Source organism: Tachypleus tridentatus, chromosome 10 (assembly GCF_004210375.1).
Source record: "Tachypleus tridentatus isolate NWPU-2018 chromosome 10, ASM421037v1, whole genome shotgun sequence".
NCBI classification, from domain to species: domain Eukaryota; kingdom Metazoa; phylum Arthropoda; class Merostomata; order Xiphosura; family Limulidae; genus Tachypleus; species Tachypleus tridentatus.
Genome location: NC_134834.1, coordinates 2637752 through 2664938, shown reverse-complemented (window position 1 = coordinate 2664938; position 27187 = coordinate 2637752). Strand labels below are relative to the sequence as shown.

The 27187-nt window shown below is 31.0% G+C and overlaps 1 protein-coding gene across 1 annotated transcript in view; it reads right to left on the bottom strand.

Annotated features, from left to right (window-relative positions):
- Positions 1–1231: 1231 nt before the first annotated feature.
- The window catches only part of LOC143227925 (hemicentin-1-like), a 108999-nt gene continuing 83043 nt past the window's right edge, over positions 1232–27187 (bottom strand). The window contains exons 29-36 of the mRNA XM_076459280.1: positions 16760–16916; positions 11888–12169; positions 11383–11556; positions 10911–11024; positions 9105–9395; positions 8417–8577; positions 1629–1752; positions 1232–1335 (exon numbers count right to left, since the gene is read on the bottom strand). Coding sequence (XP_076315395.1) covers positions 1247–1335; positions 1629–1752; positions 8417–8577; positions 9105–9395; positions 10911–11024; positions 11383–11556; positions 11888–12169; positions 16760–16916 — 1392 coding nt within the window. The 3' untranslated portion in view covers positions 1232–1246. The remainder of the gene's footprint in view (positions 1336–1628; positions 1753–8416; positions 8578–9104; positions 9396–10910; positions 11025–11382; positions 11557–11887; positions 12170–16759; positions 16917–27187) is intronic.

Genomic DNA, 27187 nt, shown 5'->3' with positions numbered 1-27187 from the left:
CAATTATTGTTTAATAATGAGCTGTGAAACTCACCAATACAGTTCTTAATATAGTCATCCAGCCTCAATCCATCATAGGTTACCTCAATTATTGTTTAATAATGAGCTGTTAAACTCACCAATACAGTTCTTAATATAGTCATCCAGCCTCAATCCATCATAGGTTACTCTCTATTATTGTTTAATAATGAGCTACCAATGAAACTCACCAATACAGTTCTTAATATAGTCATCCAGCCTCAATCCATCATAGGTTACTCTCAATTATTGTTTAATAATGAGCTGTGAAACTCACCAATACAGTTCTTAAGTCATCCAGCCTCAATCCATCATAGGTTACTCTCAATTATTGTTTAATAATGAGCTGTGAAACTCACCAATACAGTTCTTAATATAGTCATCCAGCCTCAATCCATCATAGGTTACTCTCAATTATTGTTTAATAATGAGCTGTGAAACTCACCAATACAGTTCTTAATATAGTCATCCAGCCTCAATCCATCATAGGTTACTCTCAATTATTGTTTAATAATGAGCTGTGAAACTCACCAATACAGTTCTTAATATAGTCATCCAGTCTCAATCCATCATAGGTTACTCTCAATTATTGTTTAATAATAAGCTATGAAACTCACCAATACAGTTCTTAATATAGTCATCCAACCTCAATCCATCATAGGTTACTCTCAATTATTGTTTAATAATGAGCTGTGAAACTCACCAATACAGTTCTTAATATAGTCATCCAGCCTCAATCCATCATAGGTTACTCTCAATTATTGTTTAATAATGAGCTGTGAAACTCACCAATACAGTTCTTAATATAGTCATCCAGTCTCCATCTATCATAGGTTACTCTCAATTATTGTTTAATAATGAGCTGTGAAACTCACCAATACAGTTCTTAATATAGTCATCCAACCTCAATCCATCATAAATTACTCTTAATTATTGTTTAATAATAAGCTATGAAACTCACCAATACAGTTCTTAATATAGTCATCCAGCCTCAATCCATCATAAATTACTCTCAATTATTGTTTAATAATGAGCTGTGAAACTCACCAATACAGTTCTTAATATAGTCATCCAGCCTCAATCCATCATAAATTACTCTCAATTATTGTTTAATAATAAGCTATGAAACTCACCAATACAGTTCTTAATGTAGTCATCCAACCTCAATCCTTCATAGGTTACTCTCAATTATTGTTTAATAATAAGCTATGAAACTCACCAATACAGTCTATAACACAGCCACCCAACCTTCACCCATCACAGTTGCTATCCTGGTATGATGAAATATAATGCAGATATTTCTTTTGTTGGGTCCATCTTCCAAAAGCAATTATACAAGTGTGTCTTGTTTTATAAAATGGAACAGTATATATATATTTAAGTCAAAGCTGTGTGGTGAAACACGAGAAAAACTAGTCCTAACATAAAGGTTTGTCAAAATATGGAATATTTACAGGAATAAGCCAAACTCAGATACTGAAGTTTCAAAGAAATGTTTCAAAAGACAGTTAATGTTTCTTATGTGAACTAATGAGTACACAGCATGCATCATTCAATCATATATAATTTATTCTACAACATTAACCTCTGTTTAACAGTAACAATCATACCCAAAACATCAACGTTGAAATGCTTCTCTGCTAATTGAACCTCGTTTGTTGCAAGACAGGTGTACAAGCCAGCATCTTTAGCTGTAGCATTGATGAGTCTGAGTTTCACATTTCCTGGCAAAATCTGAGTAAATCAAAATATTCTGAAGTAAATAAAAAAGAGAGAGAGAGAGAATTTATGTTTTTATTTTATCATTTCTCACAAATAATGCCAGTTTTAGAGTCATCTTAGAATAAGGTACATTGTTAAATCACATTAAATTAATAACCTTTAACTGATGCACTTATCATGGTAGATTCCTGTTTACCGCAATTCAAGAGGCAGAACAATCATATGTTGACACAGAATGATACGAAAATCAAAACTAAATTCTATATTATGAATAAAAAAATTATAAATCACCAATGAGGAAAAGTTATTTATCTTCAGTAGACTCAATAACTCAAGGAAAACACAAGTAACTGTATCTTACATTAAAATATGTCACAATCAGGACCACAAAAACTGTGTATCGTAGACTCAATAACTCAAGGAAAACACAAGTAACTGTATCTTACATTAAAATATGTCACAATCAGGACCACAGAAACTGTGTATCATAGACTCAATAACCCAAGGAAAACACAAGTAACTGTATCTTACATTAAAATATGTCACAATCAGGACCACAGAAACTGTGTATCATAGACTCAATAACTCAAGGAAAACACAAGTAACTGTATCTTACATTAAAATATGTCACAATCAGGACCACAGAAACTGTGTATCATAGACTCATTAACCCAAGGAAAACACAAGTAATTGTATCTTACATTAAAATATGTCACAATCAGGACCACAGAAACTGTGTATCGTAGACTCAATAACTCAAGGAAAACACAAGTAACTGTATCTTACATTAAAATACGTCACAATCAGGACCACAGAAACTGTGTATCATAGACTCAATAACTCAAGGAAAACACAAGTAACTGTATCTTACATTAAAATATGTCACAATCAGGGACCACAGAAACTGTGTATCATAGACTCAATAACTCAATGAAAACACAAGTAACTGTATCTTACATTAAAATATGCGTCACAATCAGGACCACAGAAACTGTGTATCATAGACTCAATAACTCAAGGAAAACACAAGTAACTGTATCTTACATTAAAATATGCCACAATCAGGACCACAGAAACTGTGTATCATAGACTCAATAACTCAAGGAAAACACAAGTAACTGTATCTTACATTAAAATATGCCACAATCAGGACCACAGAAACTGTGTATCGTAGACTCAATAACTCAAGGAAAACACAAGTAACTGTATCTTACATTAAAATATGTCATAATCAGGACCACAGAAACTGTGTATCATAGACTCAATAACTCAAGGAAAACACAAGTAATTGTATCTTACATTAAAATATGTCACAATCAGGACCACAGAAACTGTGTATCATAGACTCAATAACTCAAGGAAAACACAAGTAACTGTATCTTACATTAAAATATGTCACAATCAGGACCACAGAAACTGTGTATCATAGACTCAATAACTCAAGGAAAACACAAGTAACTGTATCTTACATTAAAATATGTCACAATCACCACAGAAACTGTGTATCATAGACTCAATAACTCAAGGAAAACACAAGTAACTGTATCTTACATTAAAATATGTCACAATCAGGACCACAGAAACTGTGTATCGTAGACTCAATAACTCAAGGAAAACACAAGTAACTGTATCTTACATTAAAATATGTCACAATCAGGACCACAGAAACTGTGTATCATAGACTCAATAACTCAAGGAAAACACAAGTAACTGTATCTTACATTAAAATATGTCACAATCAGGACCACAGAAACTGTGTATCGTAGACTCAATAACTCAAGGAAAACACAAGTAACTGTATCTTACATTAAAATACGTCACAATCAGGACCACAGAAACTGTGTATCATAGACTCAATAACTCAAGGAAAACACAAGTAACTGTATCTTACATTAAAATATGCCACAATCAGGACCACAGAAGCTGTGTATCATAGACTCAATAACTCAAGGAAAACACAAGTAACTGTATCTTACATTAAAATATGCCACAATCAGGACCACAGAAACTGTGTATCGTAGACTCAATAACTCAAGGAAAACACAAGTAACTGTATCTTACATTAAAATACGTCATAATCAGGACCACAGAAACTGTGTATCATAGACTCAATAACTCAAGGAAAACACAAGTAACTGTATCTTACATTAAAATATGTCACAATCAGGACCACAGAAACTGTGTATCATAGACTCAATAACTCAAGGAAAACACAAGTAACTGTATCTTACATTAAAATACGTCACAATCAGGACCACAGAAACTGTGTATCATAAACTCAATAATTCAAGGAAAACACAAGTAACTATATCTTACATTAAAATATGTCACAATCAGGACCACAGAAACTGTGTATCATAGACTCAATAACTCAAGGAAAACACAAGTAACTGTATCTTACATTAAAATATGCCACAATCAGGACCACAAAAACTGTGTATCGTAGACTCAATAACTCAAGGAAAACACAAGTAACTGTATCTTACATTAAAATACGTCACAATCAGGACCACAGAAACTGTGTATCATAGACTCAATAACTCAAGGAAAACACAAGTAACTGTATCTTACATTAAAATATGTCACAATCAGGACCACAGAAACTGTGTATCATAGACTCAATAACTCAAGGAAAACACAAGTAACTGTATCTTACATTAAAATATGTCACAATCAGGACCACAGAAACTGTGTATCATAGACTCAATAACTCAAGGAAAACACAAGTAACTGTATCTTACATTAAAATATGTCACAATCAGGACCACAGAAACTGTGTATCATAGACTCAATAACTCAAGGAAAACACAAGTAACTGTATCTTACATTAAAATATGTCACAATCAGGACCACAGAAACTGTGTATCATAGACTCAATAACTCAAGGAAAACACAAGTAACTGTATCTTACATTAAAATATGTCACAATCAGGACCACAGAAACTGTGTATCATAGACTCAATAACCCAAGGAAAACACAAGTAACTGTATCTTACATTAAAATATGTCACAATCAGGACCACAAAACTGTGTATCATAGACTCAATAACTCAAGGAAAACACAAGTAACTGTATCTTACATTAAAATATGTCACAATCAGGACCACAGAAACTGTGTATCATAGACTCAATAACTCAAGGAAAACACAAGTAACTGTATCTTACATTAAAATATGTCACAATCAGGACCACAGAAACTGTGTATCATAGACTCAATAACTCAAGGAAAACACAAGTAACTGTATCTTACATTAAAATATGTCACAATCAGGACCACAAAAACTGTGTATCGTAGACTCAATAACTCAAGGAAAACACAAGTAACTGTATCTTACATTAAAATATGTCACAATCAGGACCACAGAAACTGTGTATCATAGACTCAATAACTCAAGGAAAACACAAGTAACTGTATCTTACATTAAAATATGTCACAATCAGGACCACAGAAACTGTGTATCATAGACTCAATAACTCAAGGAAAACACAAGTAACTGTATCTTACATTAAAATATGTCACAATCAGGACCACAGAAACTGTGTATCATAGACTCAATAACTCAAGGAAAACACAAGTAACTGTATCTTACATTAAAATATGCCACAATCAGGACCACAGAAACTGTGTATCATAGACTCAATAACTCAAGGAAAACACAAGTAACTGTATCTTACATTAAAATATGCCACAATCAGGACCACAGAAACTGTGTATCATAGACTCAATAACTCAAGGAAAACACAAGTAACTGTATCTTACATTAAAATATGTCACAATCAGGACCACAGAAACTGTGTATCATAGACTCAATAACTCAAGGAAAACACAAGTAACTGTATCTTACATTAAAATATGCCACAATCAGGACCACAAAAACTGTGTATCGTAGACTCAATAACTCAAGGAAAACACAAGTAACTGTATCTTACATTAAAATACGTCACAATCAGGACCACAGAAACTGTGTATCATAGACTCAATAACTCAAGGAAAACACAAGTAACTATATCTTACATTAAAATATGTCACAATCAGGACCACAGAAACTGTGTATCATAGACTCAATAACTCAAGGAAAACACAAGTAACTGTATCTTACATTAAAATATGCCACAATCAGGACCACAAAAACTGTGTATCGTAGACTCAATAACTCAAGGAAAACACAAGTAACTGTATCTTACATTAAAATATGTCACAATCAGGACCACAGAAACTGTGAATCATAGACTCAATAACCCAAGGAAAACACAAGTAACTTTATCTTACATTAAAATATGTCACAATCAGGACCACAGAAACTGTGTATCATAGACTCAATAACTCAAGGAAAACACAAGTAACTGTATCTTACATTAAAATATGTCACAATCAGGACCCCAGAAACTGTGTATCGTAGACTCAATAACTCAAGGAAAACACAAGTAACTGTATCTTACATTAAAATATGCCACAATCAGGACCACAGAAACTGTGTATCATAGAGTCAATAACTCAAGGAAAACACAAGTAACTGTATCTTACATTAAAATATGTCACAATCAGGACCACAGAAACTGTGTATCATAGACTCAATAACTCAAGGAAAACACAAGTAACTGTATCTTACATTAAAATATGTCACAGTCAGGACCACAGAAACTGTGTATCAAGAGAAATGAAAGAAATTGTTGAATAAAAATACAGACAATGATGAACAGCAACATTACACATTAATGGAAGAAAAAAACTACAAAGCTGAAACCACACATACTATACAATAACAGGCCATGAAATAATAATTTTCCAAAATGAAAATCTATTTCTGATAGCTACTTCCCTCTGCTTTCCTTGTATTGTAATTTCATCTATTTATGAACTTTTTTGAATGCATGCCACAAGCCTTTAACCATCTCTCTGTTGGAACCCAAGGTTTTAATACGTCTTTCATGTAAATTACTATATGTCACCTCTCCATCAATAGAAGAACACTACCATCATGTGACACTTGTGACTCCCTCTGTCCTCCACCAGTGAACTATCACTTCAAAGTCTGGCAGCAGATGGAAGCACTAGAAGATGTTGGGGAGAAGGGTGGGAAGTGTAAGGGAAGAGAAGTACCTATCAGAAATATAAAAGATATTTGGGAGAAAAGTGGGAAGTGTGAGGGAGGAGAAGTAGCTATCAGAAATATAGAAGATATTGGGGAGAAGGGTGGGAAGTGCGAGGGAAGAGAAGTAGCTATCAGAAATATAGAAGATATTGGGGAGAAGGGTGGGAAGTGTAAGGGAAGAGAAGTACCTATCAGAAATATAGAAGATATTGGGGAGAAGGGTGGGAAGTGCGAGGGAAGAGAAGTACCTATCAGAAATATAGAAGATATTGGGGAGAAGGGTGGGAAGTATAAGGGAAGAGAAGTACCTATCAGAAATATATTTTTCATTTAGGAAAATTATAATATGGTACTCTCCCTCTCATCACAAGATTTGGTTGAATCTCACAATAAACTGGAGGAGGAACTGATGTGAGAGAAGCACAGGTGTATCCCTCAGAAGCATTTGAAGGACACACCTTAACTGAAAGGAACAAATAAGAAGATCTGAGGAGAGACAAAATACATCTGAGCCAGGTGTCGTGAAAAGTGACACGGATCAGGAGGACCAGGTTGGACAGAACAAGAACTGTGTACATCCATGTGAGAGAGGATGATGTATGACCCAAGATGTAGAGCAGCTAGGAACACACCTCATTCAGCAAGTCAACTACATCCTAAACCTATTTTGCTGGATAGAGACATCCACAGAAGAATAGAAGGAGTGCATCTAATCAGAAGGATGAACTGCATTTGGGTGTCTCAACTCCAGGAAAATTACCCATTTGGAGGATCTCGTAATTAGCAGAATACCACTACCCTACTCTATAAACAACCACCCCAGCTGCTTGGAACTGGTAACTAGTAAGGAATCCCATACTACACTGAAAGAATGGGAGATAGAAGTGTACTAGAAAGTCTGGAGGTAGAGTAACACCTGCAGACAGTGCAATGGTTGACCACTACATCCAATTTTTAAAAGCAGAACAGTGAGAGGCAGGAATGGACAGCAATCTCCTTCTACTTGACCCACAGTACAGTATGGGACAGGTATAGTCATGAGGAATTTACACTCAAGTGAAACACACCATGTGAGCATACACAGCTATGGAAATATAGGAATCCATATAGCCTGCAGTGCGAATTTGGTGGAAGAATGAATGGTTACAGACATTTAAGCGAAACTCATTCAGAATAAAGAAGGATAAAATAGAGAAAATGAGTCACATGTATCACACTAGTGGAAATTAAGGATTTGTTAAAATATTGTCTTCAAGAATTGAGAACTTAAACCATAAACATTATTAAAATGTGCTAATATTTGTTAATATTTTATGCTAAACTAACTGGTATAACTTAAACAGAAAGTCTTGAATGTAAGATACAAAGTTTTGTCATCTGCAGAAAGGATTTCTAGAGCAAAAGAGTTAATTAGAAACAAATATATAGGACCACAATTCAATAAAACCAGGAATACATATGTTACATTCTAATGTCTTCAGTTTATTTTCTATAGTATTCCTCACTTATAAAAACTTATAAACTTAATCATAAAGATATTTTTGTACCAAAAAAACTCTGCTCAAACTTAAGGTTGGACTGACCTTCAGATTTGGATGTTCTACAGGGGATATTAACTGACCATCCCTCAACCACGTAATGGTGGGTATAGGTTTACCATCAACTTCACATTCTAAGGTAATAGCCTGATGTTCTATAACCCGTGGTGTGGTAGTTGTGTCAGCATTGAGTATGAATGGTGGTACTGGAAGGATACACAAGTAATACATAAACATTCTGGACCTTTATTTATATCTCAAAGTAATACATAAACATTCTGGACCTTTATTTATATCTCAAAGTAATACATAAACATTCTGGACCTTTATTTATATCTCAAAGTAATACATAAACATTCTGGACCTTTATTTATATCTCAAAGTAATACATAAACATTCTGGACCTTTATTTATATCTCAAAGTTTTTCTAAGTTCTAACACTTGAAATTATTATTAAGAAAACTGTAAACAAATGTTGATAATGTAATGATCAAACAAAACTGGAACTGAACAAAGGAAAAGAACCAACTGGTGATAATGTGGATATTAAAAACCTGGTACGTGCATTAGAAACTTTCTGTGGAAAGTGAAACACCTGTTGATAACAAAAGACTTAAAGACATCTGTCGGCTTAGGTTATTCACTTCTTATTTCACACTTTGTCTGTTAACTCTGTATCATAGATAGCTACGTTTTAAGACTGTAAATAATGATAAAAGCAAAGTGTTTTACCTAACACGTCCACTTCAGTCTCATGCTCTGTTTCCCCAGCCAAGTTTCCAGCAACACATGTGTAGAGGCCAGCATCTGAAGTCTGAGTTTTCATGATCTTTAGAGACTTTTGATCTGGACTAATGTCCACATTTGGTGGAAGGTCACTTCGTGAAAGTGGTTCTCCATTCTTTAGCCATGTTATACTTGAGACTGACTGTGAGTTCTCTACAGGACACCTGACAACCAGATCCTCTCCTTTTATCACACGAGCTTCAGGTATAACCTGTCTCTTGTCAAGCCGAGGAGGAACTAAACCAGAAAATAAAGATACAAACTTACCAACACATCTATAAACACAGGTACAAACTCATAAACACATCTATCAACACAGGTACAAACTCATAAACACATCTATCAACACAAGGTAGAAACTCACCAAGCACGTCTATAAATATAAGGTAGAAACTCACCAAGCACGTCTATAAACACAAGGTACAAACTCATGAAGTACGTCTATCAACACAAACTCACCAAGCACATCTATAAACACAAGGTACAAACTCATAAACACATCTATCAACACAGGTACAAACTCATAAACACATCTATCAACACAAGGTACAAACTCATCAACACATCTATAAACACAAGGTACAAACTCACCAAGCACGTCTTTTAACATAAGGTACAAACTCACCAAGCACGTTTATAAACACAAGGTACAAACTCATCAACACATCTATAAACACAAGGTACAAACTCACCAAGCACGTCTATAAACACAAGGTACAAACTCACCAAGCACGTCTATAAACACAAGGTACAAACTCATGAAGTACGTCTATCAACACAAACTCACCAAGCACATCTATAAACACAAGGTACAAACTAACCAAGCATGTCTATCAACACAAGGTACAAACTCACGAAGTACGTCTATAAACACAAGGTACAAACTCCCCAAGCACGTCTATAAACACAGGTACAAACTCACCAAGCACGTCTATAAACACAGGTACAAACTCACGAAGTAGTCTATAAACACAAGGCACAAACACACCAAACACATCTATAAACACAAGGTACAAACTCATCAACACATCTATAAACACAAGGTACAAACTCACCAAGTACGTCTATAAACACAGGTACAAACTCACCAAGAACATCTATAAACACAAGGTACAAACTCACCAAGCACGTCTATAAACATAAGGTACAAACTCACCAAGCACGTCTATAAACATAAGGTACAAACTCATGAAGTACGCCTATCAACACAAACTCACCAAGCACATCTATAAACACAAGGTACAAACTAACCAAGCATGTCTATCAACACAAGGTACAAACTCACGAATTACGTCTATAAACACAAGGTACAAACTCCCCAAGCACGTCTATAAACACAGGTACAAACTCACCAAGCACGTCTATAAACACAGGTACAAACTCACGAAGTAGTCTATAAACACAAGGCACAAACACACCAAACACATCTATAAACACAAGGTACAAACTCATCAACACATCTATAAACACAAGGTACAAACTCACGAAGTACGTCTATAAACATAAGGTACAAACTCCCCAAGCACGTCTATAAACACAGGTACAAACTCACGAAGTAGTCTATAAACACAAGGCACAAACACACCAAACACATCTATAAACACAAGGTACAAACTCATCAACACATCTATAAACACAAGGTACAAACTCACGAAGTACGTCTATAAACATAAGGTACAAACTCACCAAGCACGTCTATAAACACAGGTACAAACTCACGGCACGTCAAAAAAACACAAGGTACAAACTCACCGAGTACGTCCATTATAAATTCAGCTTCATCATTCCCTGCCAGATTAGATGCTCTGCACTTGTAGTGACCAGCATCTTCCAAGTGTACAGAGGATATTCTCAACTTTTCACCCTCTACACAATACAGAAGACAAATTGTGTTGTATGAGAAGTGGATATGTTAACAGTTTAACCATAGTGTATCATTATATAAAGTAGTAACACATAACATTCTGGAAAAAATGTATCGTCAAGGAAAGTTAAGTCCTTTATTGAAAGAAAATGATGTTCTGATATATCCAAATATTAATAATACTTTAGAGATTTTTGTTTATTGTAAACAATAATCCAAAATAGAAACTCCCTAATATCATTTCAATACTGTGTAGTATTATTTAAAGGCACGTTGTTGGTAGATCTTATAACCAAGTCAGCTAGTATAAGCCAAGAAGCGGCAGTACAGATGACATAAAAATAAGCTGTGGATACAGACCAAATATGATTTGATGTCTGGAACTCATATTTAGTGCTGAGAGTGGTTTGCCATCTCTAAACCAAGTCACAGTAGGTTGTGGATTTCCACTCACTGGACATTCTAGAGTAATCGTTCTGTTGGACAGAGCTATTGGAGTGGGCACAAAATTGGACCTGTCAATTGTTGGAGGAACTAGAAATAGATGTAAGCATTAAGTTTCAGATGGACAGAAGAAAATATAATAAATCTTTTAAACATTAAGTTCCAGATGGACAGGGGCAAATTTAATAAAACTTTTTAAACATTAAGTTCCAGATGGACAGGAGCAAATTTAATAAAACTTTTAAACATTAAGTTCCAGATGGACAGGAGCAAACTTAATAAAACTTTTAAACATTAAGTTCCAGATGGACAGGAGAAATTTAATAAAACTTTTAAAGTATTAAATTTAAAATAAATTGAATTTTCTTCTTTGACAGTATAAAGAGTCAGGTCGTCAAAGAGATAAAATACACAAACTAACCATGAACGGTGAAATCAAAATGTTCCTCATCTTGACCAACTGTATTTGTAGCTACACAAGTATATTTAGCTGCATCTCCTATTCTTAGTCTTCGAATGTGAAGCTCAGAGCCATCTCGCAATATGTTCATGTTTGGTTCACTGAAAGGGTCAATTGGCTGTCCATTTTTTAGCCATGTGATAAGAGGTCGTGGGTCACCTGTTGTTTCACAAAAAATAACAGCATGATGGTTCAGATTCCCAACAGGCTTTGTGTCCAACTCATCTGAGATTTTTGGAGGCACTAGGAAAGGAAATCACACATTAAACCTTATAAACACAGTGGAGAACACTGTGTCTGACTTACACCAATACACTGTGGTGAACACTGTGTCTGACTTACAACAATACTGTGATGGAAAATATTTGACATACAACAAAACAGTGGTGAACAACGTGTCTGACTCACAACAACACTATGAAGAACAATGTTTGACTTACAATAACAATGTGATAAACAGTGTTTGACTTACAACAATACAGTCATGAAAAATGTGTCCGACTTACATCAACACTGGTAAACATTGTGTCTGACTTATAATGACAACAGTGATGAACAATGTGTCTGACTTAAACCATAACAGTGGTGAACAATGTGTCTGACTTACAACGACAACAGTGGTGAACAATGTGTCTGACTTACAACAACAACAGTGGTGAACAATGTGCCTGACTTAAACGACAACAGTGGTAAACAATGTGTCTAACTTATAATGACAACAGTGATGAACAATGTGTCTGACTTAAACCATAACAGTGGTGAACAATGTGTCTGACTTACAATGACAACAGTGGTGAACAATGTGTCTGACTTACAACGACAACAGTGGTGAACAATGTGTCTGACTTACAACGACAACAGTGGTGAACAATGTGTCTGACTTACAACAACACAGTGGAGAACAATGTGTCTGACTTACAACAACAGTGGTGAACAATCAGTCTGACTTAAAACAAGACAATGTTGCACAGTGTGTCTGATTTACAACAACACTTTGATGAACAATGTGTTTGACTTATATCAACAGTGGTGAACAAGGTGTTTGACTTGCAACAACAGAGTAGAGAATGATTTAGAACAAAGTTGAAAATGGGGTAAGCTTATTGCTTTAAAAAAAAGAATAAATATGTCTGCCCAAAAATATATTAACATGTCTGCCCCAAAATATATTATTATTTGTGATTTAATTAACATTTTTATAATTCCATTTTCCTGGAAGAAGCAAAACCTTTTGAAATTACCTCACAGACTATAAAATGAATTTTTCATTACCTCACAGACTATAAAATGAATTTTTCATTACCTCACAGACTATAAAATGAATTTTTCATTACCTCACAGTCTATGAAATGAATTTTTCATTACTTCACAGTCTATAAAATGAATTTTTCATTACCTCACAGACTATGAAATGAACTTTTCATTACCTCACAGACTGTGAAATGAACTTTTCTTTACCTCACAGACTATAAAATGAATTTTTATTACCTCACAGACTATGAAATGAACTTTTCATTACCTCACAGACTATAAAATTAATTTTTCATTACCTCACAGACTATGAAATGAACTTTTCATTACCTCACAGACTGTGAAATGAACTTTTCATTACCTCACAGACTATAAAATGAATTTTTCATTACCTCACAGACTATGAAATGAACTTTTCATTACCTCACAGACTGTGAAATGAACTTTTCATTACTTCACAGACTATAAAATGAATTTTTCATTACTTCACAGACTATAAAATGAACTTTTCATTACCTCACAGACTATAAAATGAATTTTTCATTACCTCACAGACTATGAAATGAATCTTTCATTACCTCACAGACTATGAAATGAACCTTTCATTACCTCACAGACTATAAAATGAACTTTTCATTACCTCACAGACTATAAAATGAACTTTTCATTACCTCACAGACTATAAAATGAACTTTTCATTACTTCACAGACTGTGAAATGAACTTTTCATTACTTCACAGACTGTGAAATGAACTTTTCATTACCTCACAGACTATAAAATGAATTTTTCATTATTTCACAGACTATAAAATGAATTTTTCATTACCTCACAGACTATAAAATGAATTTTTCATTACTTCACAGTCTATAAAATGAATTTTTCATTACCTCACAGACTATGAAATGAACTTTTCATTACTTCACAGACTATGAAATGAACTTTTCATTACCTCACAGACTGTGAAATGAACTTTTCTTTACCTCACAGACTATAAAATGAATTTTTATTACCTCACAGACTATGAAATGAACTTTTCATTACCTCACAGACTATAAAATGAATTTTGCATTACCTCACAGACTATGAAATGAACTTTTCATTACCTCACAGACTGTGAAATGAACTTTTCATTACCTCACAGACTATAAAATGAATTGTTCATTACCTCACAGACTATGAAATGAACTTTTCATTACCTCACAGACTGTGAAATGAACTTTTCATTACTTCACAGACTATAAAATGAATTTTTCATTACTTCACAGACTATAAAATGAACTTTTCATTTCCTCACAGACTATAAAATGATTTTTTCATTACCTCACAGACTATGAAATTAACCTTTCATTACCTCACAGACTATGAAATGAACCTTTCATTACCTCACAGACTATAAAATGAATTTTTCATTACTTCACAGACTATAAAATGAACTTTTCATTACCTCACAGACTATAAAATGAACTTTTCATTACTTCACAGACTGTGAAATGAACTTTTCATTACCTCACAGACTATAAAATGAATTTTTCATTACTTCACAGACTATAAAATGAACTTTTCATTACCTCACAGACTATAAAATGAACTTTTCATTACTTCACAGACTATGAAATGAACTTTTCATTACCTCACAGACTATAAAACGAATTTTTCATTACTTCACAGACTATAAAATGAACTTTTCATTACCTCACAGACTATAAAATGAATTTTTCATTACTTCACAGACTATAAAATGAACTTTTCATTACCTCACAGACTATAAAATGAACTTCTCATTACTTCACAGACTATGAAATGAACTTTTCATTACCTCACAGACTATAAAACGAATTTTTCATTACTTCACAGACTATAAAATGAACTTTTCATTACCTCACAGACTATAAAATGAACTTTTCATTACTTCACAGACTATGAAATGAACTTTTCATTACCTCACAGACTATAAAACGAATTTTTCATTACTTCACAGACTATAAAATGAACTTTTCATTACCTCACAGACTATAAAATGAACTTTTCATTACCTCACAGACTATGAAATGAACTTTTCATTACCTCACAGACTATAAAGTGAACTTTTCATTACCTCACAGACTATAAAACGAATTTTTCATTACTTCACAGACTATAAAATGAATTTTTCATTACTTCACAGACTATAAAGTGAACTTTTCATTACCTCACAGACTATAAAACGAATTTTTCATTACTTCACAGACTATAAAATGAACTTTTCATTACCTCACAGACTATAAAATGAATTTTTCATTACTTAACACACTATGAAATGAACTTTTCATTACCTCACAGACTATAAAATGAATTTTTCATTACTTCACAGACTATAAAATGAACTTTTCATTACTTCACAGACTATGAAATGAACTTTTCATTACCTCACAGACTATAAAACGAATTTTTCATTACTTCACAGACTATAAAATGAACTTTTCATTACCTCACAGACTATAAAATGAACTTTTCATTACTTCACAGACTATGAAATGAACTTTTCATTACCTCACAGACTATAAAACGAATTTTTCATTACTTCACAGACTATAAAATGAACTTTTCATTACCTCACAGACTATAAAATGAACTTTTCATTACCTCACAGACTATAAAATGAACTTTTCATTACCTCACAGACTATAAAACGAATTTTTCATTACTTCACAGACTATAAAATGAATTTTTCATTACTTCACAGACTATAAAATGAACTTTTCATTACCTCACAGACTATAAAATGAATTTTTCATTACTTCACAGACTATAAAATGAACTTTTCATTACCTCACAGACTATGAAATGAACTTTTCATTACCTCACAGACTATGAAATGAACTTTTCATTACCTCACAGACTATGAAATGAACTTTTCATTACCTCACAGACTATAAAATGAACTTTTCATTACTTCACAGACTATAAAATGAACTTTTCATTACTTCACAGACTATAAAATGAACTTTTCATTACCTCACAGACTATAAAATGAATTTTTCATTACTTCACAGACTATAAAATAAACTTTTCATTACCTCACAGACTATAAAATGAACTTTTCATTACTTCACAGACTATGAAATGAACTTTTCATTACCTCACAGACTATAAAATGAAATTTTCATTACTTCACAGACTATAAAATGAAATTTTCATTACTTCACAGACTATAAAATGAACTTTTCATTACCTCACAGACTATAAAATGAATTTTTCATTACCTCACAGACTATAAAATGAATTTTTCATTACCTCACAGACTATAAAATGAACTTTTCATTACCTCACAGACTATGAAATGAACTTTTCATTACTTCACAGACTGTGAAATGAACTTTTCATTACTTCACAGACTATGATATGAACTTTTCATTACTTCACAGACTATAAAATAAACTTTTCATTACCTCACAGACTGTGAAATGAACTTTTCATTACTTCACAGACTATAAAATGAACTTTTCATTACCTCACAGACTATAAAATGAATTTTTCATTACCTCACAGACTATGAAATGAACTTTTCTTATAACCTACAAAAAAGCTTATAGAATAATTACCTTGTACAGTCAAGTCAAAATGTTTCTCTTCAGAACCTGATGGGCTGGAAGCCACACAAGTGTACCTTCCACCATCAGAAACTTCCACTTCTGTGATCTTTAACAACTGATTTTCATGAAGAAATTCAACTTGTGGAGTATTATCAGGTCTCAGAATCTGTAAAAATTAAATTTGTTCCATGTTGAAATAACATATCTAAACTAATGTAGTTTCAGGTGTCATCCTCTTATTCAATAGGAAATGATCTCTGTAGAACAATTACAAATAGATTATTTACCAGTGGAACTCCAGTATTGGTTTCTTATGGTGGATAAAAGTGAAAGAAGTTAAAGACAAGTTAATGTAGTGTAAACAATAACTCTAATCATCTGAAAACTAATAAATAAACTATTTTGTCAAGTTTTGTTGTGGGTAAAATGAAAGATTAAAACTGGCACCTAAAGTTTGTTTGGAATAAGAGTTATGAAATTTGATAATTATTTAGTGTTCAGTTGATACAGTTTGTTCTATACTAAATAACTCAGAATAAGGTGTTCACTGAAATTTGATAATTATTTAGTGTTCAGTTGATACAGTTTGTTCTATACTAAATAACTCAGAATAAGGTGTTCACTGAAATTTGATAATTATTTAGTGTTCAGTGGATACAGTTTGTTCTATACTAAATAACTCAGAATAAGGTGTTCACTGAAATTTGATAATTATTTAGTATTCAGTTGATACAGTTTGTTCTATACTAAATAACTCAGAATAAGGTGTTCACTGAAATTTGATAATTATTTAGTGTTCAGTGGATACAGTTTGTTCTATACTAAATAACTCAGAATAAAGTGTTCACTGAAATTTGATAATTATGTAGTATTCAGTGGATACAGTTTGTTCTATACTAAATAACTCAGAAAAAGTTGTTCACTGTAATTTGATAATTATTTAGTGTTCAGTTGATACAGTTTGTTCTATACTAAATAACTCAGAATAAAGTGTTCACTGAAATTTGATAATTATTTAGTGTTCAGTTGATACAGTTTGTTCTATACTAAATAACTCAGAATAAGGTGTTCACTGAAATTTGATAATTATTTAGTGTTCAGTTGATACAGTTTGTTCTATACTAAATAACTCAGAATAAGGTGTTCACTGAAATTTGATAATTATTTAGTGTTCAGTTGATACAGTTTGTTCTATACTAAATAACTCAGAATAAAGTGTTCACTGAAATTTGATAATTATGTAGTATTCAGTGGATACAGTTTGTTCTATACTAAATAACTCAGAATAAGTTGTTCACTGTAATTTGATAATTATTTAGTGTTCAGTTGATACAGTTTGTTCTATACTAAATAACTCAGAATAAAGTGTTCACTGAAATTTGATAATTATGTAGTATTCAGTGGATACAGTTTGTTCTATACTAAATAACTCAAAATAAGGTGTTCACTGAAATTTGATAATTATTTAGTGTTCAGTGGATACAGTTTGTTCTATACTAAATAACTCAGAATAAGGTGTTCACTGAAATTTGATAATTATGTAGTATTCAGTGGATACAGTTTGTTCTATACTAAATAACTCAGAATAAGGTGTTCACTAAAATTTGATAATTATTTAGTGTTCAGTGGATACAGTTTGTTCTATACTAAATAACTCAGAATAAGGTGTTCACTGAAATTTGATAATTATTTAGTGTTCAGTTGATACAGTTTGTTCTATACTAAATAACTCAGAATAAGGTGTTCACTGAAATTTGATAATTATTTAGTGTTCAGTTGATACAGTTTGTTCTATACTAAATAACTCAGAATAAGGTGTTCACTGAAATTTGATAATTATTTAGTGTTCAGTGGATACAGTTTGTTCTTTTCTAAATAACTCAGAATAAGGTGTTCACTGAAATTTGATAATTATTTAGTGTTCAGTTGATACAGTTTGTTCTTTTCTAAATAACTCAGAATAAGGTGTTCACTGAAATTTGATAATTATTTAGTGTTCAGTTGATACAGTTTGTTCTATACTAAATAACTCAGAATAAGGTGTTCACTGAAATTTGATAATTATTTAGTGTTCAGTTGATACAGTTTGTTCTATACTAAATAACTCAGAATAAGGTGTTCACTGAAATTTGATAATTATTTAGTGTTCAGTGGATACAGTTTGTTCTTTTCTAAATAACTCAGAATAAGGTGTTCACTGAAATTTGATAATTATTTAGTGTTCAGTTGATACAGTTTGTTCTATACTAAATAACTCAGAATAAGGTGTTCACTGAAATTTGATAATTATTTAGTGTTCAGTGGATACAGTTTGTTCTATACTAAATAACTCAGAATAAGGTGTTCACTGAAATTTGATAATTATTTAGTGTTCAGTGGATACAGTTTGTTCTATACTAAATAACTCAGAATAAGGTGTTCACTGAAATTTGATAATTATTTAGTGTTCAGTGGATACAGTTTGTTCTTTCTAAATAACTCAGAATAAGGTGTTCACTGAAATTTGATAATTATTTAGTGTTCAGTTGATACAGTTTGTTCTATACTAAATAACTCAGAATAAGGTGTTCACTGAAATTTGATAATTATTTAGTGTTCAGTTGATACAGTTTGTTCTATACTAAATAACTCAGAATAAGGTGTTCACTGAAATTTGATAATTAATTAGTGTTCAGTGGATACAGTTTGTTCTTTTCTAAATAACTCAGAATAAGGTGTTCACTGAAATTTGATAATTATTTATTGTTCAGTTGATACAGTTTGTTCTATACTAAATAACTCAGAATAAGGTGTTCACTGAAATTTGATAATTATTTAGTGTTCAGTGGATACAGTTTGTTCTATACTAAATAACTCAGAATAAGGTGTTCACTGAAATTTGATAATTATTTAGTGTTCAGTGGATACAGTTTGTTCTATACTAAATAACTCAGAATAAGGTGTTCACTGAAATTTGATAATTATTTAGTGTTCAGTTGATACAGTTTGTTCTATACTAAATAACTCAGAATAAGGTGTTCACTGAAATTTGATAATTATTTAGTGTTCAGTGTATACAGTTTGTTCTATACTAAATAACTCAGAATAAGGTGTTCACTGAAATTTGATAATTATTTAGTGTTCAGTGGATACAGTTTGTTCTTTTCTAAATAACTCAGAATAAGGTGTTCACTGAAATTTGATAATTATTTAGTGTTCAGTGGATACAGTTTGTTCTATACTAAATAACTCAGAATAAGGTGTTCACTGAAATTTGATAATTATTTAGTGTTCAGTGGATACAGTTTGTTCTATACTAAATAACTCAGAATAAGGTGTTCACTGAAATTTGATAATTATTTAGTGTTCAGTTGATACAGTTTGTTCTATACTAAATAACTCAGAATAAGGTGTTCACTGAAATTTGATAATTATTTAGTGTTCAGTGGATACAGTTTGTTCTATACTAAATAACTCAGAATAAGGTGTTCACTGAAATTTGATAATTATTTAGTGTTCAGTTGATACAGTTTGTTCTATACTAAATAACTCAGAATAAGGTGTTCACTGAAATTTGATAATTATTTAGTGTTCAGTGGATACAGTTTGTTCTATACTAAATAACTCAGAATAAGGTGTTCACTGAAATTTGATAATTATTTAGTGTTCAGTTGATACAGTTTGTTCTATACTAAATAACTCAGAATAAGGTGTTCACTGAAATTTGATAATTAATTAGTGTTCAGTGGATACAGTTTGTTCTTTTCTAAATAACTCAGAATAAGGTGTTCACTGAAATTTGATAATTATTTAGTGTTCAGTGGATACAGTTTGTTCTTTTCTAAATAACTCAGAATAAGGTGTTCACTGAAATTTGATAATTATTTAGTGTTCAGTTGATACAGTTTGTTCTTTTCTAAATAACTCAGAATAAGGTGTTCACTGAAATTTGATAATTATTTAGTGTTCAGTTGATACAGTTTGTTCTATACTAAATAACTCAGAATAAGGTGTTCACTGAAATTTGATAATTATTTAGTGTTCAGTTGATACAGTTTGTTCTATACTAAATAACTCAGAATAAGGTGTTCACTGAAATTTGATAATTATTTAGTGTTCAGTGGATACAGTTTGTTCTTTTCTAAATAACTCAGAATAAGGTGTTCACTGAAATTTGATAATTATTTAGTGTTCAGTGGATACAGTTTGTTCTATACTAAATAACTCAGAATAAGGTGTTCACTGAAATTTGATAATTATTTAGTGTTCAGTGGATACAGTTTGTTCTATACTAAATAACTCAGAATAAGGTGTTCACTGAAATTTGATAATTATTTAGTATTCAGTTGATACAGTTTGTTCTATACTAAATAACTCAGAATAAGGTGTTCACTGAAATTTGATAATTATTTAGTGTTCAGTGGATACAGTTTGTTCTATACTAAATAACTCAGAATAAAGTGTTCACTGAAATTTGATAATTATGTAGTATTCAGTGGATACAGTTTGTTCTATACTAAATAACTCAGAAAAAGTTGTTCACTGTAATTTGATAATTATTTAGTGTTCAGTTGATACAGTTTGTTCTATACTAAATAACTCAGAATAAAGTGTTCACTGAAATTTGATAATTATTTAGTGTTCAGTTGATACAGTTTGTTCTATACTAAATAACTCAGAATAAGGTGTTCACTGAAATTTGATAATTATTTAGTGTTCAGTTGATACAGTTTGTTCTATACTAAATAACTCAGAATAAGGTGTTCACTGAAATTTGATAATTATTTAGTGTTCAGTTGATACAGTTTGTTCTATACTAAATAACTCAGAATAAAGTGTTCACTGAAATTTGATAATTATGTAGTATTCAGTGGATACAGTTTGTTCTATACTAAATAACTCAGAATAAGTTGTTCACTGTAATTTGATAATTATTTAGTGTTCAGTTGATACAGTTTGTTCTATACTAAATAACTCAGAATAAAGTGTTCACTGAAATTTGATAATTATGTAGTATTCAGTGGATACAGTTTGTTCTATACTAAATAACTCAAAATAAGGTGTTCACTGAAATTTGATAATTATTTAGTGTTCAGTGGATACAGTTTGTTCTATACTAAATAACTCAGAATAAGGTGTTCACTGAAATTTGATAATTATGTAGTATTCAGTGGATACAGTTTGTTCTATACTAAATAACTCAGAATAAGGTGTTCACTAAAATTTGATAATTATTTAGTGTTCAGTGGATACAGTTTGTTCTATACTAAATAACTCAGAATAAGGTGTTCACTGAAATTTGATAATTATTTAGTGTTCAGTTGATACAGTTTGTTCTATACTAAATAACTCAGAATAAGGTGTTCACTGAAATTTGATAATTATTTAGTGTTCAGTTGATACAGTTTGTTCTATACTAAATAACTCAGAATAAGGTGTTCACTGAAATTTGATAATTATTTAGTGTTCAGTGGATACAGTTTGTTCTTTTCTAAATAACTCAGAATAAGGTGTTCACTGAAATTTGATAATTATTTAGTGTTCAGTTGATACAGTTTGTTCTTTTCTAAATAACTCAGAATAAGGTGTTCACTGAAATTTGATAATTATTTAGTGTTCAGTTGATACAGTTTGTTCTATACTAAATAACTCAGAATAAGGTGTTCACTGAAATTTGATAATTATTTAGTGTTCAGTTGATACAGTTTGTTCTATACTAAATAACTCAGAATAAGGTGTTCACTGAAATTTGATAATTATTTAGTGTTCAGTGGATACAGTTTGTTCTTTTCTAAATAACTCAGAATAAGGTGTTCACTGAAATTTGATAATTATTTAGTGTTCAGTTGATACAGTTTGTTCTATACTAAATAACTCAGAATAAGGTGTTCACTGAAATTTGATAATTATTTAGTGTTCAGTGGATACAGTTTGTTCTATACTAAATAACTCAGAATAAGGTGTTCACTGAAATTTGATAATTATTTAGTGTTCAGTGGATACAGTTTGTTCTATACTAAATAACTCAGAATAAGGTGTTCACTGAAATTTGATAATTATTTAGTGTTCAGTGGATACAGTTTGTTCTTTTCTAAATAACTCAGAATAAGGTGTTCACTGAAATTTGATAATTATTTAGTGTTCAGTTGATACAGTTTGTTCTATACTAAATAACTCAGAATAAGGTGTTCACTGAAATTTGATAATTATTTAGTGTTCAGTTGATACAGTTTGTTCTATACTAAATAACTCAGAATAAGGTGTTCACTGAAATTTGATAATTAATTAGTGTTCAGTGGATACAGTTTGTTCTTTTCTAAATAACTCAGAATAAGGTGTTCACTGAAATTTGATAATTATTTATTGTTCAGTTGATACAGTTTGTTCTATACTAAATAACTCAGAATAAGGTGTTCACTGAAATTTGATAATTATTTAGTGTTCAGTGGATACAGTTTGTTCTATACTAAATAACTCAGAATAAGGTGTTCACTGAAATTTGATAATTATTTAGTGTTCAGTGGATACAGTTTGTTCTATACTAAATAACTCAGAATAAGGTGTTCACTGAAATTTGATAATTATTTAGTGTTCAGTTGATACAGTTTGTTCTATACTAAATAACTCAGAATAAGGTGTTCACTGAAATTTGATAATTATTTAGTGTTCAGTGTATACAGTTTGTTCTATACTAAATAACTCAGAATAAGGTGTTCACTGAAATTTGATAATTATTTAGTGTTCAGTGGATACAGTTTGTTCTTTTCTAAATAACTCAGAATAAGGTGTTCACTGAAATTTGATAATTATTTAGTGTTCAGTGGATACAGTTTGTTCTATACTAAATAACTCAGAATAAGGTGTTCACTGAAATTTGATAATTATTTAGTGTTCAGTGGATACAGTTTGTTCTATACTAAATAACTCAGAATAAGGTGTTCACTGAAATTTGATAATTATTTAGTGTTCAGTTGATACAGTTTGTTCTATACTAAATAACTCAGAATAAGGTGTTCACTGAAATTTGATAATTATTTAGTGTTCAGTGGATACAGTTTGTTCTATACTAAATAACTCAGAATAAGGTGTTCACTGAAATTTGATAATTATTTAGTGTTCAGTTGATACAGTTTGTTCTATACTAAATAACTCAGAATAAGGTGTTCACTGAAATTTGATAATTATTTAGTGTTCAGTGGATACAGTTTGTTCTATACTAAATAACTCAGAATAAGGTGTTCACTGAAATTTGATAATTATTTAGTGTTCAGTTGATACAGTTTGTTCTATACTAAATAACTCAGAATAAGGTGTTCACTGAAATTTGATAATTAATTAGTGTTCAGTGGATACAGTTTGTTCTTTTCTAAATAACTCAGAATAAGGTGTTCACTGAAATTTGATAATTATTTAGTGTTCAGTGGATACAGTTTGTTCTTTTCTAAATAACTCAGAATAAGGTGTTCACTGAAATTTGATAATTATTTAGTGTTCAGTTGATACAGTTTGTTCTTTTCTAAATAACTCAGAATAAGGTGTTCACTGAAATTTGATAATTATTTAGTGTTCAGTTGATACAGTTTGTTCTATACTAAATAACTCAGAATAAGGTGTTCACTGAAATTTGATAATTATTTAGTGTTCAGTTGATACAGTTTGTTCTATACTAAATAACTCAGAATAAGGTGTTCACTGAAATTTGATAATTATTTAGTGTTCAGTGGATACAGTTTGTTCTTTTCTAAATAACTCAGAATAAGGTGTTCACTGAAATTTGATAATTATTTAGTGTTCAGTGGATACAGTTTGTTCTATACTAAATAACTCAGAATAAGGTGTTCACTGAAATTTGATAATTATTTAGTGTTCAGTGGATACAGTTTGTTCTATACTAAATAACTCAGAATAAGGTGTTCACTGAAATTTGATAATTATTTAGTGTTCAGTTGATACAGTTTGTTCTATACTAAATAACTCAGAATAAGGTGTTCACTGAAATTTGATAATTATTTAGTGTTCAGTGGATACAGTTTGTTCTATACTAAATAACTCAGAATAAGGTGTTCACTGAAATTTGATAATTATTTAGTGTTCAGTTGATACAGTTTGTTCTATACTAAATAACTCAGAATAAGGTGTTCACTGAAATTTGATAATTATTTAGTGTTCAGTTGATACAGTTTGTTCTATACTAAATAACTCAGAATAAGGTGTTCACTGAAATTTGATAATTATTTAGTGTTCAGTTGATACAGTTTGTTCTATACTAAATAACTCAGAATAAGGTGTTCACTGAAATTTGATAATTATTTAGTGTTCAGTGGATACAGTTTGTTCTATACTAAATAACTCAGAATAAGGTGTTCACTGAAATTTGATAATTATTTAGTGTTCAGTTGATACAGTTTGTTCTATACTAAATAACTCAGAATAAGGTGTTCACTGAAATTTGATAATTATTTAGTGTTCAGTTGATACAGTTTGTTCTATACTAAATAACTCAGAATAAGGTGTTCACTGAAATTTGATAATTATTTAGTGTTCAGTTGATACAGTTTGTTCTATACTAAATAACTCAGAATAAGGTGTTCACTGAAATTTGATAATTATTTAGTGTTCAGTTGATACAGTTTGTTCTATACTAAATAACTCAGAATAAGGTGTTCACTGAAATTTGATAATTATTTAGTGTTCAGTTGATACAGTTTGTTCTATACTAAATAACTCAGAATAAGGTGTTCACTGAAATTTGATAATTATTTAGTGTTCAGTTGATACAGTTTGTTCTATACTAAATAACTCAGAATAAGGTGTTCACTGAAATTTGATAATTATTTAGTGTTCAGTTGATACAGTTTGTTCTATACTAAATAACTCAGAATAAGGTGTTCACTGAAATTTGATAATTATTTAGTGTTCAGTTGATACAGTTTGTTCTATACTAAATAACTCAGAATAAGGTGTTCACTGAAATTTGATAATTATTTAGTGTTCAGTTGATACAGTTTGTTCTATACTAAATAACTCAGAATAAGGTGTTCACTGAAATTTGATAATTATTTAGTGTTCAGTGGATACAGTTTGTTCTATACTAAATAACTCAGAATAAGGTGTTCACTGAAATTTGATAATTATTTAGTGTTCAGTGGATACAGTTTGTTCTATACTAAATAACTCAGAATAAGGTGTTCACTGAAATTTGATAATTATTTAGTGTTCAGTGGATACAGTTTGTTCTATACTAAATAACTCAGAATAAGGTGTTCACTGAAATTTGATAATTATTTAGTGTTCAGTTGATACAGTTTGTTCTATACTAAATAACTCAGAATAAGGTGTTCACTGAAATTTGATAATTATTTAGTGTTCAGTGGATACAGTTTGTTCTATACTAAATAACTCAGAATAAGGTGTTCACTGAAATTTGATAATTATTTAGTGTTCAGTTGATACAGTTTGTTCTATACTAAATAACTCAGAATAAGGTGTTCACTGAAATTTGATAATTATTTAGTGTTCAGTGGATACAGTTTGTTCTATACTAAATAACTCAGAATAAGGTGTTCACTGAAATTTGATAATTATTTAGTGTTCAGTTGATACAGTTTGTTCTATACTAAATAACTCAGAATAAGGTGTTCACTGAAATTTGATAATTATTTAGTGTTCAGTTGATACAGTTTGTTCTATACTAAATAACTCAGAATAAGGTGTTCACTGAAATTTGATAATTATTTAGTGTTCAGTTGATACAGTTTGTTCTATACTAAATAACTCAGAATAAGGTGTTCACTGAAATTTGATAATTATTTAGTGTTCAGTTGATACAGTTTGTTCTATACTAAATAACTCAGAATAAGGTGTTCACTGAAATTTGATAATTATTTAGTGTTCAGTTGATACAGTTTGTTCTATACTAAATAACTCAGAATAAGGTGTTCACTGAAATTTGATAATTATTTAGTGTTCAGTTGATACAGTTTGTTCTATACTAAATAACTCAGAATAAGGTGTTCACTGAAATTTGATAATTATTTAGTGTTCAGTTGATACAGTTTGTTCTATACTAAATAACTCAGAATAAGGTGTTCACTGAAATTTGATAATTATTTAGTGTTCAGTTGATACAGTTTGTTCTATACTAAATAACTCAGAATAAGGTGTTCACTGAAATTTGATAATTATTTAGTGTTCAGTTGATACAGTTTGTTCTATACTAAATAACTCAGAATAAGGTGTTCACTGAAATTTGATAATTATTTAGTGTTCAGTGGATACAGTTTGTTCTATACTAAATAACTCAGAATAAGGTGTTCACTGAAATTTGATAATTATTTAGTGTTCAGTTGATACAGTTTGTTCTATACTAAATAACTCAGAATAAGGTGTTCACTGAAATTTGATAATTATTTAGTGTTCAGTTGATACAGTTTGTTCTATACTAAATAACTCAGAATA